Raw genomic sequence first — 23,127 nt, forward strand, 5'->3', positions numbered from 1 at the left:
TGGCCCAGGCACATAGGATGGCTGCATGGCCTCTGCCTCAGCTGGGCATGCTGGGTGAATCCTGGTTGGGTGCATGCGGAGTCTGTCTGTCTGCCTCCCCGCTTCTCACTTCGAAAAATACAAAAAAAAAACCCACTCAAGATTTATTCCTTCGTGTAGGATTTCCCATTTCATTGTGCCTGTAAAACCCCTAAAGATAAGGATCAAACTTCCAACCCTGAACTTTACATCTAGGAAAAAGCGATTAAACAAATAAGTTCAACATCTTAGGGTCCATAATATCAGAGACTTGGCCGAATTATATCACAGAAGGTTAATGTAAATTGAACTGGGATTCTTGAAAAGTGAAATATTTCCACAAACTACATTTAATCCTTTCATCTTTTCATGTGAAAACTCAGATAATTTTGAATTTCCTGTCTGTCTCCACTTTCCACAATTGATGTTGCTACACATTATTCTGTATCAAAAACCTCATAAAACATCAGGGTTAATTTGAAGATTTTTATTTTTTCATATTTTTTCTAATTTCTCTGTTCAATTTTAAAATCAAGAAAATCAATTATTTTTTTTTAAATAATGAAAAGAAAAAGTACAAAAAGGCTGTTAAACAAAGATACATGCAAGGGATGGGCTAAAGGGAAATACTAACTCCTTGTGGCTCTGAATATGATACGGAAAAGCTTAGAGAAAAATACCTATTTCCTATTTTAGATAAAACAGAATTCTGAGAATTTTCTCAAATAAGGAGGAACAATGAGGGTAGTATCATATCTTACCATCAGAAGCTATTACTAACCTTCACAAAGCAGGCAAAGAGATAGCATACAAGCATTTGAGGACTTGAGTACATTTCACAAATACTGTGATCCTGATTTTCTTTAAAAATAAGCAGAGAAAGTCCAATGATTCTCATCATTTATTTTTTCTTGTGATAGACCCTTGCTATGTTATTTTTATGATTATGATGATGCCAGAAGAAAGTAATCAGATACCTAAATTATGTCATGATATGAATAATCACAGATTCTCTAGATAAATTAAAACTTAATTGCTACATTACTCAGAGGAAGTTTTATTTAAATGTATTAACATTATATCTTATAGTGGCCATGTAAGAAAAATAAATTGTAATGGTACTACTGTGAAAAGATTCACAAGATAGCTTTCCCACAATTATAAGGATTATTAGCATATTCATACTATCAGGGTACCAACTTTTTAAAGCAGATAGTTACAAAATACCATCTAATAGATAGTTATTTCTGCATTGTGTTCTTTCTCCTAAACTGTCACTAAGTTGATGTTATCTAGGCACAAGTTGTGTCACAAGCCTAAGAGAAACTGGGGAGGAAGAAACTGGGTAAAAGACCATGCCAAAAAAAAAAAAAGAGAGAGAGAAAAGATAAGGTAGCAGAAGAAGATACGTTAAAGAGAAGAAAATCTGAAGTAATGATGTGCTGATGAAAGTATTTGTACACCTCAAGATTGTGCTTGTAATGCATTTAAGAAGAGTAGCCTCTTTTAAATAAAAAAGAGACTTTATTCAATGTATCAAGGGATAAAGATTTTAGAAAAAGATCTTGCTTTTCTGATCCATTACATGGGAGGAAGCACTTGTTACACACAAAACAGAAAGAGGATGTTTAAAACAATAGGAGGCTAGAAGATAAAGCTTTCAATAAGTGATAGAATAAAAGTATATAAAATACACTAAACGAGGAGGCTGAGGAATGAGAATCATTTTATAGTGGGAGAAAAAAAATCAGTTGCATAATGTGGAAATATTTACCTTTACCAAAATATTCATTTCCTAATTTAAGTTTTTAAAACATAACTAGAAATCAAAGAGTTCCTATAAAATATTGCAGTTTTACTTTAAAAGAGCCTCAGCTTCTGTTTATCAAAAGAACACTCTTCTTGGAGAAGCATATCAGACATTTTCATTTTTTACTTTATATATTTAGTTTACAGACTCTAATGATATGTTGTTATAAATTTCTATCTAAAATGGGTCAAGCAGAGACACTAGCTCATTGCAAAAATGATAATTTTCTTAAAAAATATAAGAACCATCATGAACCAAATACATATATGTTAAGAAAGTTTTGTATGTATGCCCTCTAAAATGAAGTACTAATTATTTTAGTGAATAAGAATCTGATTAACATTTCTTAATTGCTTTCTTCTAAGTCATGTGTCATTTAAAATTTCTGTGGAAACATTTAAATATTATTCTAAATTTCTTCAGCAAAAGACTTAATATCTGTTTCAAATTTCAGATAATGTAATAAAATGAGTGAAATAATTTGCAGGTTCATAATTATACCCCTAAAGCATGCAATAATCTGTTCCCTAAACTATTAAGAAACTATACATTTAGTTTAGCCTCTTTAAACCAAGGAAGCATGAAGATTTAACTATGGTTATCATTATTGAGTATTTATGTGTTTTCAAACTGAAACAAGTTATTTAAATAGGTATTTGCAGCATCTCTCTTATTAGAGGTCTAAAGAGTACAGAAAAACAAATAACTTCTGTTAATAGAAAAAGTATTTGAAATACAAACGTCCTAAAAAATTCAGAGCAGGATATATATGCAGTATGCATATCAGCCTAATAACTGAGTACAAAAATCGTCATTTGCTGAAGTATCTATTTATAGAAATTATAGTTCAGTGAATCTGTATATTCTTTCACCAGCATAGTCCCACAATTATGTTCATCCCATCCTATTTTATTATATAATCACACTGATCAGGTTAGATATAACAACCTTTTACACACATTTTAAATATTATATATGTACACACACAAAAAAAGAATAAGAATGTGGATTCTTCTTCAGGGCGAAAGTGACAACATTAAGTATGTGGCATTTTAATTATTTGAATGCTTCGAGGCATTTATTATATATACTTATATAAATAATGGTGGAGCATTATAGTTATATAATTTTAAATTTGTATGTTTCAAACTAAGGGTAAATTTTATCAAAGTATGTATAAATTATTTAACAATTGATCCATTTCACAAATATTGACACTGAACAACGCTTTTTCTTTTGCCCCTTTGCAGCCATGTGCTATTGAAAAACGTTTGTCTCTCTTTATGCACACATACACATATCCCCATTTCTATGTACATGACTTCATTATAAAGGTCTGTCAGTGCTTTTGAGTCTGACTGATTGATGTAAGATGTCATTGTGAACATGCCACAGCATCTAAATGGCTCCAGTCTTTTTTCTTCAGCCTGCATTACTTGAAAAGTGGCAAAGCTTCCCACTTATCAGTCACTCAAAGTGACTGTAGCTGTCAGTTGTGTATAAAGCACAATCAGTTTAGAAGCGAAGACACCAGCATTTTTCTTCTCAACTTGAAGCAAACACGTTTTGACTGCTAGTCATTCAATTTTAAAGGCTCCTCAATTAGGGCCAGAAGAAGATATAAAGAAAACACATCCTGAACACCGTCAGACCAAGAAACAGAAGAAATGTATTGCCATCTCTGGGTTTACCTGATGGTAGCACCGGCCCTCCCTTTTTCTGACTGTATGACATGGGCGCTCATGACAACACACCCTCTATCATGCAACAATATATATATATATATTACAGTAACACTTTTGGAAACCTCTCTTCAAGCCTGTTTATGTTTCTTTCGCTCCTTCCCTTTTGATCCATGCACCGAAATTCAAATACTCTACTTTTCAAATTAAAAGAAACTAATCTTCTCTACCAATTTTGTTTACTAGTGAACAACTTTCTATTCGGTGAAAACATAAAACCCAATGGAATAATGAGAAAAGTTAGCCAAAGAGAGGAACTATGGGAGAGAGAAAATAATTTAAAGGCTAAAGGAAATGACCAGAGGCTAGATCAGATGGTCAAGCAGCAGGTATGGATATTGATGTGGGCAGAGTTGTGAAAAGGAATATAGATAGATGTAGGAGTAAAAAAATGCATTCAGGATTAGATAGTGATATGGTAGACAAAAAATTGTTAAATACGTATCTTGGTACTAAACAGAAAAAAATAAAGTGAGAGTAGTGATTTCAAAAAATTACAGAAATGAATCATGTATATTTATACATTAATATAAATCTCTAAATATATGTATATCGAAATTAGCTTATTAGTTTACCTACTTTAGTTAAACACATGTGCATGCTATGAAAGTTTATTAGTTCACTTCTTCCCATTTCCTTTTTAAGTATAACAAGATTGTCAATATAAAATAATGCTTTTTAAAGACATGTATCTTTTATACACATGACACATTCTTCTTGGCGTTTGCAGGTGAAGATTTAGTACTATGCAATATTTGCTTATATGGAACACATCTTTCCTCCATTTATAAAGATTAATGCCCCTCAGGAAAGAGTACTTTTGTACCTGTTTTTCTGTAGAAAGAAAACAATTTTTTAAAAATCTTGCCTCTTTTAAACCTCTCAGTTTAAAAGATTTAACTCAGTTTGATAGATCAATTACTCTTATTTTCTAGAAATTATCTGAAGTAAATCACTTATTGATACTCCAGTAAGAAAAGAGAGAAACAGGGCACTTTTTTTTAGTTTACCTAATACTCAACTGTCAGAATCTCTCTCTCTCTCTCTCTCTCTCTCTCACATACACACAAACACACACATCTCAGTTCTACTGACTATAAATGGAGATAATGTCATAACCTATCTGAATTCTTGTGATAATTATAGGAAATGACCTCTGCAGAGGGCTAAGCATTTAAGAAGCAATGAGCTGCTCCTTCTCACCAGAATAGTACAAAATATAAAATGATTTTACAAATCACATACAGCACAGAGAATGCTGGCTATCTATTTTGATGGCTCCCTAAATAATATTTGAATCCCTGGAGAAAATTACTGTCTTGCTTATTATTATGTATACTACAGAGTGCATGTACATAAAAATGCAATCTCATTTTAATCATTCCGCCATTCATACATTTAATAAATATTTTAAAGTTCTTGTTATATGCCAGGAACTATTGTAAGTGCTTTCAGTGCAGTAGTGATGAAGACAGATAAAATCCTTGATCCCACAAAACTTATTGCTAAGTGTGCATTGTGGTAGTGGTATGCATACAGCAAAAAACAAATAAGGCCCTGGCCGGTAGGCTCAGTGGTAGAGCGTCGGCCTGGCGTGCAGAATTCCCTGGTTCGATTCCCGGCCAGGGCACACAGGAGAAGCACTCATCTGCTTCTCCACCCCTCCCCCTCTCCTTCCTCTCTGTCTCTCTCTTCCCCTCCCGCAGCCGAGGCTCCATTAGAGCAAAGAGGGCCCGGGCGCTGGGGATGGCTCCTGGGCCTCTGCCCCAGGCGCTAGAGTGGCTCTGGTCGCAACAGAGTGATGCTCCGGAGGGGCAGAGCATCGCCCCCTGGTGGCAGGGCGTCATGCCCTGGTGGGCGTGCCGGGTGGATTCCGGTCCGGCGCATGCGGGAGTCTGTCAGACTGTCTCTCTCCGTTTCCAGCTTCAGAAAAATACAAATAAAACCCCAAATAAATATAACTGGGTAATTATGCTGTGAGGAAAAGGAAGGGGGTCAGTGACAGAGATGATGGGGGATGCAGAGACAATTTTGGATTGGGCTGGTAAAGACAGCCTCCCTGAGAAGGATGGCATTTGAAGAGGGACCTGCATGAAGTGAGGGTCTGAGCAATGTGATGACCTGAAGAGAGCTTTCCAGGCCATGAGAAAGGCAGCTACAAATGCTCTGTGTGAGAACCTTTCTAACACATTCCTTGAAACCAGGAAGGACAGGTTGCTGCGGTGGAAGGAAGGAGAGAGTCAGAGATCGGCAGTGGTACCATGATGTATAGCCCAAAAGACTAAGATAAGATGAGAAAAGTTAAATGGCATGATTGTGAACATAGTTAGAACACAATTAAATTTAAAAGCAGCAGCTATGTGAAAAATCTATTTAGAGAGTCAACATGCCAAAGCAGGATGACCAACTTGGTTCGGAACCTACTACAAGTAGTCCAGGTGAGAAATGATGATGACTTAGCCAGTGGTCAGCAAACATTAGTCAGCAGGACCAAATATCAACAGTACAACGACTGAAATTTCTTTTGAGAGCCAAGTTTTTAAAAATTAAACTATATAGGTAGGTACATTCCTTATCGAGGTAGCATCTGCACGTGGTATTTTGTGGAAGAGCCACACTCAAGGGGCCAAAGAGCCACATGTGGCTCATGAGCTGCAGTTTGCCAACCAGGGATTAGACTAGAATGATGGTGGGAGAAGTTTGCCAGTTGATAGAGTTTGAGGGTAACTACCAATGATGATGGGTTGGTTGCGGGATGTCACAGAAGGAGAGGATTCAAGGATAGCTCCTAGCTCTTTGGCAATAGCAGCTAAGCAAATGGTATAGTAGTCATAGTTGGATGAATAGGGAAATAACAAGTTTGCAAAAGGTAAAGGTTCTGCTTTAGAAATGTGAACCCTGAGTACCTATTGTTTATCCATTGGTTAAATAGGTTAAACAGGCAGTTAGATACTTGGTTCTGCAGTCCAGGAGAAAGATGGAGGATGAAAAGATAAATTCTAGAGTATTGTGTTTAAGATAAAATATAATACCAATAGATGAGATCATTTAGGAAGGAAGTGAAGATGAAGAAGTCAGATGGAGTACAGCAAATTAGCTTTTCAAGGATGGGGAAGAATCCACCAAATGGACTGAGAATGGGGAAAAGAAAGTTGAAAATAAAGGCAGATTGTGATTTTATGGAGGCCAGCTGAAGAGTGTCACAAAAAGTAGGTGACATCAATCTTATTAAATGTTGCTTTGATCTCAAGTACGTTGAAGACTGAGTATTTACCAATTCTAGAATATTCATCGCAATATTCTTTCTACTTCTCTTTTAAGAGAATAATTGGGACCATTCTAGTATCATAATGTAATCTCAATGTTCTATATATCATTCCTTTTCCATTTTATTTGACTGTTAGTCATTCTTTTCTGAAGATAAATAGAGCCAAACACACACATATACACACACACACACACAGTAAAAAGTCAATTTATTTTTTGTTGTCTATAAATTACATGAAATTAATCAGCTTTTGAGTAGAAAGTAGAACTTTTGATAGGAGGCTGCTGCAAATTTTCAGTGTGTTGGGGGTGCCTGAAATGTGTATCTTCACTCACAATGAAACTTTTCTTGATAGAATATTTCGTTTTATGTTAACACTCTGTTAATTTCATTGACACTTAATTTTCTACTTAGTTATCAACTCTTTTCAAAGACAGGAAATAGATTAAATTTATTCTTAGGGATTTAATTCCTTTTGAAGCCACTGTGAATAGTATTGTTTTTCTTGGTTTCTCCTTCTGATAGATCATTATTAGTGTATAAAAATGCAACTTATTTCTGGATATTTATTTTGCATCCTGCTATTTTACCAAATTCAGTTTTCAGTTCTAGTAGTTTGTTCATGGAATCTCTGAGTGGATAAGAAAGCTGTGGTACATTTACGTCATGGAAAACTATGCAGCCGTAGAAAAGAAGAAAATATTACTTGTTGTAACAGCATGAATAAACTTGAAGGTCGTTATGCTAAGTGACATAAACTAGTCAGAGAGACAGTACCACGTGATTTCCTCATGTGTGGAATTTAAGAAACAAAATATCAAACAAGCAAAATTGAAACAGGCTCATAGAGAGCAGGCCAACAGCTGTCAGGGGAGGTGCTCAGTAAGGGAACTAAAGAGATAGAACAAAAAGGACAGAAAGAAAGAAAAACATTGTGGACTTGACTTGAAGAGGTGAACACACAACACAGTGTACAGAGATGTGTTGCAGAATTAGGAAACTGAAACCTGTATAATTATATTGACCAGTGTCACCCCAAGAAATTAAAAAAAAAAAAAAAAACAAAGATAGGAGATAAAGATTCTTTCTAATGATTTTTTGAGTGCTAACTGCTCCAGCATTTATATTACCACACTAAGATATAAACCATGTTGAAAACAAAAATGTTCATTTTAGGCCAATACCTTGTTTGACTTCTAGACTATACACTCAAAACTCTTGTTAATTTGCTTTGTTTTTTCTTTGTTTGCCACTATTTGATAATATACATTCCCATGATTTATCTAAGAACTGATGAACTCTGTTTTGCTGATAAAATATAAACTGTGGAGGCTCAGTGAGGAATAGTGTTCAACTTCTTCCCCAGGGAATGTTGTTTGGGAAAAAGCTGCAAAGCCATAGGGAATACTGCTGTCATTCTGCTTGTTGGGCCAGTCTTGGTGATTCCAAAAAGTCCATATTAAATTAAATGACCTAGACTTTACTTCAGAAATCATATTGCAAAGGTTAGAGAAGAAAAAAAAACACAGAAACTGCACAGAAATGGGATAACAGAAAAAGGAAAACCATGAGGAAGATTAAATGATATTCCACATAAAAATGAGAAAAAAGTATCTTTCCATGAAATGCATCATTTATGTTTTAGTGCAGAGCCCACATCAGGATAAAAAAATTACAAAACCAAGATTACAACTTCAAAAGCTATTATCAACATAATATCAAATATAGTTATTTCAATTAGCATCTCAATAATATTTAAAATATTTACTTCTATATAAATATAAACTTATTTTGCTAGATAAATTTATCAAAAAGAGAACTATAATCATGAAACTTTCCATATCTATGTATGTATGTGTCCCCACCATCTTCCTACCAAGGAAACAAAAAAATATATACTATATAAATCTTAGAATTGTTAAAGTTAGGTTTGGAATCCTTAAGCTTTATCTTTTTGCAATAACTCATTCATGTTACAAAAACTCCTTCATTTTCAGTTACTGTTTATTTTCTTGAATATCTTCTCCAACTTAAAAAGAAAGAAAAATAAAATGGCACCCTGGTTTACCATCCAAGGCAAGAGGCTGAGCATGTATTATCCTCATTATTTCCCGACACCATTAAAATGATGAAAACAAATAAATTTATAAACCTCTGTCACAATGTAATTAAAATAAGATGCACAACCAGTCAAGTAACGTGACCCAATTTTTGGAAGATTAAAAGCAACCATAGAATTTTAACTGACAGTAGTGGGTGAAACAAACTGGAGTCACATGGAAAGGCTAACTGCTAATGGAGCTTAACTGGCTCTCAGAAGAGCAACCCCCACCACCAAATAAAAAAGTCTTGGGACTTGAAACCTCAGGAATGAGAGACAGTAGGAGTGAGACCTGTGTAGAAAACTATATTATTAGTTGAAAGTGAGCCTCACTAAACCACCTCCTCTCCAACTGCATTGCACTCCCTCAACAGAAATTGAACAGTGTGGGTAAACTTAAGATAGATAACATTAAACTCAGAACAAAGACATTTCTGCACTTACATGTAGTGTTCACATAATGTATGGCCAGCATCCTGTTCTCACTAAAGCAGTGCCCACCTGTTGATAAGCCTCATTTATAGTCACAGATCCCAATATACTTTTTCTTATTTCATTTTTAAATCTCAATGGGTAACTGATGATTTTAATTCAAGTGGAACTTGAAGCTGAACGAGAAGCATCATGATAAGCAAGTGAAAAATAAAGAAAAAGGTAATTTAAGGAAATGAAAATTTAATATTTTATAACACCCTCAAATTTGTATACCCGGAGATATTCAAAGAGAAAAACTCCATTAAACAAGAATAGAATAACTTGAAAAAAGAGTTATCAGGGAACAAGAAGAAGCTCATGAAAATTAAAAAGACAATTTCTCAAATGAGATTCAATTAAAAAGTTTAGAAAATAAAGTTTAAAATCCCCTAGAAAGAATCAAGAAACAGAGAAAATACATGAACAATAAAAAAACATAGTTATTAATCCAGAAAACATAGTATCTGCCTAATGGGAGATCCAGAAAGAACTGGAAAATAAAAGGAATAAAATGTCAACTAGAGATTGAGAGACTGAGAGAAAAAGAAGAATATGTTCCAGAACAAAAAAAAAAAACACAACACACTCTTTAGACTAAAAGATTCATGGTATTTACAAAATAATAAATGAAAAGTGTCTGTACACATCCTAGTGAAATGTCATGAAAATAAGGGATCAGCTGAGCCCCTAGTTAGAATACAGCCTGCCGACACCTTAACTGCAGCTTCATGAGACCCTGAGCAGAGGACCCAGATGAGCAGTGCCTCGATTTCTGGCTCACAAAAATGGTGAGATAATAATTGTATGCTGTCTTTAAGATGACAAGTTTGTGGTCATTTATTATGGAACAGTAAAAAAAAATAATATAAAAAAGAGATACTAAAATCTTTCAGAAAGAAAAAAATAATGCTCACCACCAACAACAAAAAATTCAGACTGACATTATATTTCTTATGGATGCAAGAGGATGATGAATGAATGGGTTTGAAATATAAAGAAAATTATTTCAACTTCGAATTTTATTTACAGCCAAACTGTCAATCAAGTAGAGAGGTAAAAATGGAACATTATTACATACACATACATTTTGAATACTTTAATCCCAGAAACTTTATATCCTATGCATTCCCCCGCCCTTCCTTTTCTTTTAGGAAATGCCTTGATGGGATTGTAGAGCAAAAGAAGGAGAGAAATCGAGGAGGAGGATAATATTGGAAACAGTGATTCTAATTCCAGGGAGTCATGAATGGACATCTGAGAATGGGAGCTGAACCAGCCAATCCAACTGAAAGCAGGAGGACAGAGGACAAAGAAACAGGTATCCAGGAAAAGGGGATTCTGGATTTATTCTTGAGAATTCATCAAAGTAATAATGCAAATAACATGAGGAGAAAAATAAAGGCAATTGAAAAGCACAAAGCTACAAAAAAGGAAATAAGGACTATCCCATTAAGACTATTCAGAAAACAATATATATCCCTGGCCGGTTGGCTCAGCGGTAGAGTGTAGGCCTGGCGTGCGGGGGACCCGGGTTTGATTCCCGGCCAGGGCACATAGGAGAAGCGCCCATTTGCTTCTCCACCCCCCCCTCCTTCCTCTCTGTCTCTCTCTTCCCCTCCCACAGCCAAGGCTCCATTGGAGCAAAGATGGCCCGGGCGCTGGGGATGGCTCCTTGGCCTCTGCCCCAGGTGCTAGAGTGGCTCTGGTTGCGGCAGAGCGATGCCCCGGAGGGGCAGAGCATCGCCCCTGGTGGGTGTGCCGGGTGGATCCCGGTCGGGCGCATGCGGGAGTCTGTCAGACTGTCTCTCTCCGTTTCCAGCTTCAGAAAAATACAAAAAAAAAAAAAAAAGAAAGAAAACAATATAACAATATATAGACATTTTCATGTAAACACCATTTATTGATGTTTAACTTCTATTATTAACCAATAGCTAAAGCAGATAGGTATGTGTCTGTACATGTATACATGCATACACATATAAACACAGAGATCATAAAAATTGGCAATTGAAGGTGAGAGAAGAGATCCTCATCTGACAAAGCAAGTGTTAAGCGACACTATGTATTTGTTGACTGAATAAGAAAAGAAGTGTAAGGAAACTATTTAAAGTTTAAAAGCATTTATTGGAGAACTTAAATGACATATTTTGAGGTGAAGGAGGGGAATAGGTGGGGACGTAAGACTGGCAAAATAGAAACTAAGTAAAATATCAAGTTTCCAAGTTTCCAAGATTTAAAGTTGATAGAAACAGTACTGGAATTATATTTTGATATATATATAACTAAATACTAGTAGACTATTAAAAATAAAAACTTTGAAGATTTTTAAAGTGTTTCCTTCTGAATAAAAGTATTGGACACAGCGTAGCGGTCTGGGCTCTAGAGAGCTGCTTTCATTACTCCCTGTCCTCTTTTAGCCATGCAGCATGTAAATATTAAAATTTTTATGCAATAAAAATTAAAATACATTTGTACTTAATATGTATTTGCATATCAATCTATCTATCTCTACAGAGACATGTTTATCTGGATAGAGAAATAATATGAATGACTGAAATTCTATCATTAAGTAATAATCATCAGAAGATATATTAAAAAAATAAAAAGAGTACTTCAAGAATTTAAAAGTCACTCCCTCTGAGTGAAAAGACAGAGGTGCAATTATTATCAATGCTTTTTTAGAAGAGGTTACCTATCTTCTATCTTCTCATCTATCTTTCTACTTCCAGAAAGGACAAGGAAGAGAAGAGAGTCAGATATAAAGTTACTTTGTCTTAGTATATTCTCTCCTACTAATCTATCTGAATGCCAGAAACTGTATCCTGTCCAATTGTGGCATATTTTATTTCTGAGGGCAAAACATTAGTTGGAGCTCAAGGAGTTAATGCATTTCCTTTTCAGGTTGAAATGCTACCTTAATTGCATAGTCTTTATTCTTGGCATTTCCAGTCTCCTGAGTAGACACAGTTACTTTGCAATCTCTTTGTGTTCATGTATGTGTATGGGGTCTTGTTGAAGGGGGTAAAATGTTTCCAACTTACCACATTCAGAGAAAGAAATCATAAATCAGCAGGACAGTCAGGTACTCTGATTTCACCTTTAACATTATTATGTTTTCAATACAATATTTCAATGGATTTTGTTCTGCATAATAATTTATCAAGAATTACCAAAACTCCTAATAAGCTCAGAGAACTTTGGCTCTAATAAAACGAAACCTCTGTCACAAATTGTTTGAGCCCATGACTGCAACTTAATCATTCAATTGTACATAAGTCAAATTGTATTTTTACTTTGTAGGAATAGGTTCCCAATGAAAGAAAACTCATTTTAAAATGTGGGGCCATTATGCCCTAAATGGTAGAATATCAGTGAAATAAAAATGAACTGGGCCATGACTCAAAAGACTTGGAATCAGGCCATTGTTCCACAAGTAACAACTTCTGTTGACTTTGGGAAAACTGAACCTTACTTGGTTTCAGTTTACAGATGTCAAAATGAGAGATAGGTCTGAATCAGGGGTAGTCAATCTTTTTATACCTACCACGCACTTTTGTATCTATGTTAGTAGTAAAATTTTCTAACTGCCCAACAGTTCCACAGTAATGGTGATTTATAAAGTAGGGAAGTAACTTTGCTTTATAAAATTTATAAAGCAGAGTTACAGCAAGTTAAATTATATAATACTAATTACTTACCAAGTACTTTATGTCATATTTTTACTAAGTTTGGCAGAATAAATCTTTATAAAACAACTTACTATAGTTAAATCTATCTTTTTATTAATACTTTGATTGCTCCGCTACTGCCCACCATGAAAGCTGGAATGCCCACTAGTGGGCGGGAGGGACCAGGTTGACTACCACTGGTCTAAATAAAGGCTTTCTAAAAATTTCCTGTCATACTAAAATCATATGAATTTGGAACAGTGAACGTGCCGTATTCAGTGGTACTGCCATGAAGATTATATTCTTTTTTTCCTAGAAATTCTCTTTTTGCCAGTATAATTCATTCAGCTGTTCATCATCAGAAATACAAAAAGAACAAGGTTTCTCACTCTTAAGACTTAGGCAAAATGTTTAGCATTGTGTGCTCACTACATGCCAGGAATGATCCTATTTAATCCTTACATTAACCTGTTGTGTTTAAGGTATTACAATTCCCATTATATAGATGGGAATAATGAAACTCAGAGGGATTTAGCAATTTTCCTGAGGTCACACAACAGATGAGGTGTGAAGATGCAGACTTGAATTTGAGTATGCCTAATTCCAGAAAACGGTCTCTCTTATATTTTTTAAAAAATCATTTAATACAATTAAAATTGTATTTCATACAGTTACGTATACATTTCTATCATCTGAAGTACCAATCTCTTTACTACATACTGCAGAATATACACTAGTCAACTAACAAAACAAAGATTTGTTTTTTGTCTCAACTTTTAACTCTAGACAGAATCAGCAACCCCAAACTATTAGTAGACCTGAACATGCTTAATTTATGAATCAGAAACAATGACAGGCATTATTAAATACTGATTCCTTGCCCCAAAGAGAGCACAATAAACAGCAATTGTAAAAATTTATCAGAAGGGGTAATGCAACAAATTTGTGGAATTTCTTACGAAAATACAAACACTGAAGTTTCAGTATGAGAATCATAACAAATATTCAGTAGACAATATCTTTAAATTGCCTTAGAAATACCCTTTTTTTAGAGTCCTTTTTTAATACATTTTAGATAAGGTAGAGAGAGAAGGGGGAGGAGCAGGAAGCATCGACTCCCGTATGTGCCTTGACCAGGCAAGCCCAGGGTTTCGAACTGGCAAACTCATCCTTCAACTGTGCCACCACAGATCAGGCTAGAATGATCTTAAATGAATTTCATAGCAAAGCAAGTTGTTGACTTAGCCTCATTACATGTTAATAAGAAACTAAAATTGCATTAAATATTATTAAAAACTAGTAAAAATGTAAAACTAGGACATGCTTCCTCAGCCCAAAGCTGTAGAAACACTGGTCCATACAAAGCTTCAAGATAAAAAAGAAATTGGGGCTCCAGGAATAATCAGTTTGTTGCTAAAACTGAAGTTCAGTAGAAGTTACATTCATTTATTTTAAAAAGTTTGGTAGCAGTGAATCGGGTCAGGATGAACCATTGATCTAAGATCATTACTAGAAACATAAACCACCTGTTAGTATTAGAAATAGGTTTATTATATGTAAAAATAGATAAGTCAGAAAATTAAATCGATAGAATATGGGCATTATAGCACAAGCAAGAGAGTAAAAAAATTACCATAAAAAAATCTACAGCCTGACCAGGAGGTGGTGCGGTGGGTAGAGCATGGGAGTGGGACACAGAGGACCCAGGTTTGAAACCCCGAGGTTGCCGGCTTGAGCGTGGGCTCATCCGGTTTGAGCATGACTCAACAGGTTGTGTGGGGTTGCTGGCTTGAGTGTGGGATCATAGACATGACCCCATGGTTGCTGGCTTGAGCCCAAAGGTTGCTGGTTTGAAGCCCAAAGTTGCTGGCTTAAGTCCAAGGTTGCTGGTTTGAGCAAGGGGTCACTCACTCTGCTGTAGACCCCCCGCCCCAGTCAAGGCATATATGAGAAAGCAATGAACAAGCAATCAACAAACAACTAAGATGCCACAATGAAGAGTTGATGCTTCTCTCCCTTTCTGCCTATCTGTCTCTGTCTGTTCCACTTGCTGACTCTCTCTGTCTCTGTCCAAAAAATCTAGAAATATGGCCCTGGCGAGTTGGCTCAGCGGTAGAGCGTCGGCCTGGCATGCGGGAGACCCGGGTTCGATTCCCGGCCAGGGCACATAGGAGAAGCGCCCATTTGCTTCTCCACCCCCCCCCTTCCTTCCTCTCTGTCTCTCTCTTCCCCTCCCGCAGCCAAGGCTCCATTGGAGCAAAGATGGCCCGGGCGCTGGAGATGGCTCCTTGGCCTCTGCCCCAGGCGCTAGAGTGGCTCTGGCCGCGGCAGAGCGACGCCCCCTGGTGGGCAGAGCGTCGCCCTTGGTGGGTGTGCAGGGTGGATCCCGGTCGGGCGCATGCAGGAGTCTGTCTGACTGTCTCTCCCCGTTTCCAGCTTCAGAAAAATACAAAAAAAAAAAATCTAGAAATATTAAATATAATGGGGTGACATTGGTCCATAGGAAACATAAGATTCAAGGGTACCTCCTCATGGCATATGGATTATTTATTGCATTGTGTGCCTACCACCTAAAGTCAAACCACTTTCCATCACCCAAGGCCCCCAGAAGAAACCAAGCCTGATAATAGCTTAATCTTGGACTTCTAGTCTCTAGAATCATGAGAAAATAAATTGCTTTTTTTCTGTAAAGAAATCTAGAGATATATTTTTTCTGACACATATAAATATCTTCTCATGTACTAATGTGCATTAATAGGTAGCTAGATATAGTAAGTTGGAACACAGAAATGTCCTTTTCTTTAAGGACAATGAAAGGAACACATTGTAAAGTAATAAAAGAAGAAGACAGAACTTTTTGGTGTTCCTAAAATTAAGACTTTCATAAAGAAATGAATAAGTTACAGGGGGACAATGGGATGTTTCTGGTATTATGATTTTATTTGTAGAAAGAACAAATTTGTGATACTGCAACGAATAACAGGAAACTCTCTAATTCTTCTTTTTATCCTGAGTTATATGTAAACCTAAAAGATGACTATAACTCCATAAAGGCTTTATAAGGAATTAATGCAGATTATATTTTCAATCCAGTTGGAACCATGCAATTTTAGAGCTAAGGATGCTTTTTAAAGAGAGAAAAACAGTTCATAAAGAATTGTTCCTAATTATTAATTAAAAATGGTTAATTTGCTAATTATTATGGCATTTTCTCATCAAATAACTATACGGTGAAACTTACCATCACTCTTTTCTTTGGTAGTTGAAAAATTAATAGAATTAACAGGCTCAAATAGTTTTTAAATAATCTGGTCATGAGAAATTGTGAATGTTTGTGCATACACATACATGCAAACTTGTTCATGCATTTTTAATATTAAGTGGCATGTACTTCAAATGAAATAAACATGCCTAAATTAACCTCTCCTTAAGGGATCTCAGTTAAAGAATGAGAAAAATATTGGGGAATGTTGTTTTCTTGTATTTAACAGTGAAAATTCATCCTGTTCTCTTACCCTCTATCAATCTAACCCAGGCAACAGATCTATCTAACCCATTTAAGGTATTATATGCCTTTACCAATATTTGGATCAAGTTAATGTCTCATGTATTTGAATTGAAATAAACATTTTAAAGGCAGTCTTATTTGTGGACTGGAAACACTGTAGTCCACTATTCTACCAATAAAGGGACTAGAACACATTGTTTTCTAAAGTCCAAAGCAACAATAGAACAAAACATCAAAGAAAATGCAATCAAGAGGAGTAACGTCAATTGGTAGTATGTTTATTTCTACAAAGTCAAAAGCTCCTAATTTAAGAGATAAAAAGGTAGAGCTAATTCAGAATACATAAGTATTTTCAGGTATCAAGGAAAATTGAATCTATGGTAAATTCTTACGTATTTATATATGCATTGACTAAAATACATTAAATAATAAAACTCGTTATATATTTGATTTGTTTTCTACTGTAGCAGGTCTGATGTTTAACCTTCTTCCTCCTTGTCTTAGGCTGCCAAGAGAAAGGAGGAAGTGTGCGTGTGGGAGGGGGGGGGAGGCAGAGAAAACATTTAAAAAAGAAATATGGTCAGGATTTATGTGAGTAAGAACAGAGTCTATTCTACATTTTAATATTTTATTTCTATACATGCCACTATATAAGTGCTTCCCATAGCTGTTTAAATAATCTCTCAACAGACTATTTTAAATATATTGTGACTTTCATAACTACTAAGTGCTTGTAAGACTGCCCCAAATTATCAATTTATAAAATATGCTTTAGGACTATGCTTTTACTTAATGAATACACTCAAAGCTGTGAAAATAAATTTCCTTTCAGATTGTCAGTCTTGCTCAGTATTTATTTTTTACCTGAAATATTCCCAACTTCCCAAACTGTTTTTTAAAATTATAGCCTGATGGGATTTAACTCCATCAGTACCATTTATCTGTACTAAAACTAGAATGACGATAATTACATAGATATTCAGATATTATATCTCAACATCTCTCTTAATGTTTTCCCCAAATTATTATTAGGGTGACATTATTCCCTTTAGGGACTACTGGCATTTTTTTTCCACTCTGTGACTAGTGGAAGCCAGCAACTTAACATTTTGATCAAATAGAAATTCTCAGCTTTTAAATTGCTTACTTAGCAAAAGTTCTATTTACAGGCAGAAAACTTGATCCTTCCTCTACCTGGGCCTAGTTGTATAATCTTGGGCAAGTCATTAAACTTGGCTTCAGCTCTCTGGAGTACAACCTTTATTATCAAATCTTCTGTAGCACAGATAATTTATTTTTACTTATTTTATTTTATTTTTTTGACAGAGACAGAGAGAAGGACTGGTAGGGACAGACACACAGGAAGGAAGAGACATGAGAAGCATCAATTCTTCGTGTGGCACCTTAGTTGTTCAATGATTGCTTTTTCTTATGTGCCTTAAACAGGGGGCTACAGCAGAGTGAGTGACCCCTTGCTCAAGCTAGCGACTTTAGGCTCAAGCCAGCAACCATGGGGTCATGTCTATGATCCCATGCTAGAGTCAGTGACCCTGCACTCAAGCTGCTGAGCTGGCGCTCAAGTCTGAGACCTTGGGGTTTTGAACTTGGGTCCTCTGCGTCTCAGTCTGATGCTCTATCCACTGCACCACTGCCTGGTTAGACTAGCACAGATCATTTTAAGGCACTTGATTTTCAAAATACTGTGGTAAAAATTATAGTGCTCTAAGCTCTGGAGTAAGAATCCATTCATTTTAACATTTGGTCATTATAAACAGAGCTTAACACCCACATTATGAATTTAGTGTTCATAATTATGAAATGATTTCAAAAATAGAAAGTGAAGTTATTGGCTAATTTAAATGGTCAAAACAAAACTTAGTCTTCTTCATTTTTATAATATGGGTTTAGAAACATTTTAAAATTATGCTTTAACAAAGGACTCTCTCAATTTCATAAAAACTGTAAAAATTTAAAACCATTGGTACCCACATCACATTACAGTAAAACCAAGTGATTTGCAAAGGGCTATATCACTGATTATGGAATTTTATCTTATTTAGAATGATTGATATTGAGAGTTTTATTCATACGTTTTTAACAATTAAAAACATTTTAACTCTAGATAACCTAGCACTATCAATGGAAACTATATTCATATTCATCATACTTAGACTAAACATGGTAATCCAATGAACAGCTTTAAACCATTGAACAACCACACTTCAGGCACAAACTGAGAGGTCATCTCACATTAGAAATGTGCTTCTCATAATTACACTTAAGGAAGATGGAGACTTTAGGTTGGATAATCTCACTAATATTTCTGTCTCACTAAGGCTGCAGCAAGTCCACTAAAATCTCAGGTAGGACAGGAGTGGATAAACCCTGTGGGCTATCTAACCCAGGATAAAGAAATTAAGCATACCTGACCAATTAGATAAAATGGAATAAACAGTGTTGACAAAAGAGTTTAAACATGTTTAACAAATGAATAAAATAATTTTGACATGTTTTCTTCTGTTATTTATGATGTTCACATATAATAAAATATGTTGGATTCTCAAGATCAAACTTTAAGAGTATGATGAATTTCTCCCCAGATAATCTGACTGCAAATCTCACAGTTGCTTCCATATGGATGAGACTACACAGGTTGGGACTCATAGATTCATGACTTAGTTCCTTTCCTAGTTAGTGATACATAGCAAGTATGTTTTGAGCACTTACTATTTGTCTTGACACTATGCTGAAGCTATCCATTCATGACTTCATTACATCCTCATAAATGCTCTATGAAATAAGTGCTTTCAGAAAGGAAATTTTCAGGAAGGGGGTCTAAATTTTGTCAAAGTTCATGCAACTAGCATGTGGTGGAGACAGAACATCCCTGGCAAGTTATTTTTTCCTTTTGTTACCAATAGAGTTGCTTTCTTTCCTCCTTATCAATGCTCCTCATCTCTGTAAATTTTCACATAAAAACATGGAGGTTCTAGAGCCTTCAGTCTTGCTTTCTTCCAGCAATACTAAGGGTGAGTGAGACTCTACTTGAACATCAAATCACTATGTTCCCTAACATACCACCTCTATTACACATGGCTCATGAGCATACAGTAAAAGTTCTCACTGTCACTGCTCTAAATCAACAATTTTCAACCATTTTCACCTTACAGCACACATAATTAATTACTAAAGTTCTGTGGCATGCCAAAAAAAATTTTTTTTCTGATCTGACCAAAAATATACAATTTGGTTTCATTCATATCAGACAGTGACAGTTGTATTGGTTTGTTCCTTTTTTTTTTTTAATTTGACAATTTAAAGGAAAAGAGGTCAGTGCCTCTGAGTAAATAGTCAGGGAGCGCTTGTTTTAAAAATTCTTGCGTCACACCTGTTGAAAATTGCTGGTCTAAATGAAAGCCTTCTGCACCTTTCTGCTTTGGTTCTCCTGCACCTCCCTCATTAAGAACACTAACAGGCATATTTTAAACAGTAAACAATTAAGGACATAAAACATTTCTAACATTCCCTTCGAAATGGTGTGAAAATTGCTGTTAGCTTGCTTAGACTAAAGCTCTTGGACGCAGGAGGCAACATGTCATTAATTTGGTTAAAAGTAATTTTTACTTTGCGGATCATTTACATTAGGCCTAGCTAAGAATGAGAAACAAAATATTTATATATTTTCTTAATTGGAAGTATGTTTGAAATTATGATTTCTGACCTGGATCTGTTGCTGAAGCAAATTGATTTTATGTTGCTGCTGCAGAAGTTGCTGCTGTTGTCTGGCAATCTGTGGAGAAATTGCACATGAAAAATTTTAAGGAATATTGTAGTCCGAGGGGAAAATTACCAATACTCTGCTGTTCTACGCTGGTTTGACACTGGCTGTTAAGATGATGCAAGTAGATGTGCGGGTGATTCTTCAGTACTAGCAATTCATCCTTGAGTGGGATCAAACAAGACAGTCAGTATTCAGGCACAGTTACAGTTCTTTTGGGCTAAAACAAATGAAGCCCTAAGATACTACCACAGTGATCTAATCCCGTATGAAACATTACTTTAAAAAATCCCACTTCTTGGCAATATATTAAGAAGTTACACTCTTTGATGTTTTTAGCTGTTTTGTATGAGAATATTGATTAAATGGGTTTTTGTGACCAAGGAGTTCAAAGTAGCACAAAGTATTGTCGGGTGCATTATTGCTTAATGACATTTTGGTTTTCATGTTTGTTTGTTTGTTTGTTTGCTTGCTTGCTTTTTGGTAAACACTGTCCTCATTTCTGCTTTCTAGAAACCTCTAAACTGCCAAATCCTTATTGTATTCCATTCTGGTTTCTGTTCCTCTTCTCAATTCAAATGATTCTTCTTTTTTTTTAATATTTGTGAGAGGTGGGGAGGCAGGGAGACAGAGAAACAATCCTGCATATGCCTCGATCAGAATCCAACCAGAAGCCCCCTATAGAGCAATACTCTGCCCATCTGGGGCCAAGGTTCCATTGTTCAGCAGCTGAGCTATTTTAGTGCCTGAGGTGAGGCCATAGAGCCATCCTCAGTGCCTGGAAACAACTTGCTCCAACGAAGCCATGGCTGCAGGAGAGGAAGAGAAAGATAGAGAGGAGGAAGGGGAGTGATGGAGAAGCAGATGGTTGCTTCTCTTGTGTACCCTGACTGGGAATTGAACCAAGGATTTCCACATGCCAGGCCAACACTCTACTGCTAAGTCAACTAGCCAGGGCTCAAATTATTCTTTAAAAAGTCACCAGTCACTACTATTTTTAAATGCTGAGTAGTTTTGGCCCTGGTCAGGTGGTTCAGTGGATAAAGCATCAACCCAGCATACCAGAAGTCTTGGGTTCAACCCAGTCAGGGAATGTACGAGAAGCAATCAATGAGTACACACTAAATGGAACTATTAAGTGGAATACAAGTTGATGCTTCTCTCTCTCTCTTTCCCTCCCTTCCTCCCCCCTCTCTCTTTTTTTCTCTCTCTCTCAAATCAATGAAAATATTTTAAGAAAATTCTGAAGTGTTTTTAGTTCTCACATTTTGACCTTTAACCAGAATTCAACATTCAAGTTCTTTCAGTGAACCTGAACCTCCTTTCTTGGCTTGTATGAATCGTATTTTCCTGGTTTTGTTTTTACCTGTCAGTCTAGTCCTTCCCAGTAACCTTCAAAGGCTTTATCCAATGTTGTACTTCTATACATCTTACGTTTAGATTTAATTCATTCCCCTCTATACCTATTTCTATATGTATTCAAAGTGCTTATAAAATTTGTTTCTCTAGACTTGGCCTTTGCTTCCAGCTGCAGACCCATTTATCCAGTGGCATTCCTAAAAGTACTTCAAATTCAACAGATTCAAAACCAAATTCAGGACTTAGCCCTCAGTGTGGTCATCTGAACTGTTTTCCAAGTCAGAGACCAGCACAATCACCTCATTATTTGCTCTGATAACATCCTCTTACTTAATACACACTATGCTATGGACCATGTATATTTTGCCCACCATTCATGAAAAGCCTAGAGCAAAAGGAATAGAGAATGCTGCTTAAATGGAGGAGAAGAAAGTTTTAAACACTTTATTGTATCAGAAAGGGCGGGAAAACTCATGAGAAAGTAATATCACTCTCTTACAAATAAGCTCTGATTTTTATCTTCATCACTATAATTTCCATTACAATGGTATATTTCCTTAATTTCAGTATCAGAAAGCTAAAAATTCAGGATAAATATGATAGAAGTAGAGTCCTTTACTATAAATCAAGGAACCAATTTGCAAGGGCTGGGTCTACATTGCTGAACAGTGAATATTTTATTTCCCTTACAAACATTGGCATTTCCCTTGTGGACTATAATTATTTCAATGCTTTCTTTAATCTTAGAAATATAGTAAAAAAAAATTTATTTTTTCTGAAGAAAGGTAGGAAAGGAGAAGGTAGAAAAAGGAGTTTCTCTTGTTTCCTTATGTTTTCTCCCTTCCCACGTACCAATATTTCAGCTGATATTTAAATCCTTTTAGCATCTTAAGAATTTATCCAGAAACTGAATATATCACACCCCTCCATCCTACTTCCTATTTCCTATTTCACACTACTTCCTGTTTCATGCTACTGTTCGCTTCTGCCTGAATTGTTGTGATAGCCTCCCATTGGCTCTTTCTGCTTCTGCCCTGGATAGCTACAGCCAATTATAAACCAACATCTGAAGAGATCCTTTGAAAATATGTTGCCATGTTATTTACCTTTTCGAAACAATTTGTCTCACTCAAAGCAAAGACTACTGTTCATGTAATACCTACAAGCCCACTATGATTTGGCCTCCGGATACTCTCTCTGAGTCCATCTCCTCTTTCTCCTCTCTTTGTCACTCCACTCTGCCACTCGGCTCTCTTGTCTATGGAACACACAAAGGATGTTCCTACCTCCCAAAGATACTACTGTCTGTGGGTCTCTGACTTGCTTTCCCTTCCTCTGAAACACTTTTCCTAAGTAAGTGCATCATTCACCCCCTGATCCTCCTACAAGTTTCTACTCAAA

At 35.8% G+C, this 23,127-nt stretch overlaps 1 protein-coding gene across 13 annotated transcripts in view; it reads right to left on the minus strand.

Annotated features, from left to right (window-relative positions):
- Positions 1-23,127, minus strand: part of SOX5 (SRY-box transcription factor 5) — a 1,095,444-nt gene that overhangs the window by 214,920 nt on the left and 857,397 nt on the right. For all 13 annotated transcript variants that reach the window (XM_066264766.1, XM_066264755.1, XM_066264754.1 and 10 more), the window contains one exon: positions 20,311-20,379. In XM_066264766.1, the coding sequence (XP_066120863.1) occupies positions 20,311-20,379 (69 nt within the window). The remainder of the gene's footprint in view (positions 1-20,310; positions 20,380-23,127) is intronic.

Source organism: Saccopteryx bilineata, chromosome 1, assembly GCF_036850765.1.
Source record: "Saccopteryx bilineata isolate mSacBil1 chromosome 1, mSacBil1_pri_phased_curated, whole genome shotgun sequence".
Taxonomy (NCBI): Eukaryota; Metazoa; Chordata; class Mammalia; order Chiroptera; family Emballonuridae; genus Saccopteryx; species Saccopteryx bilineata.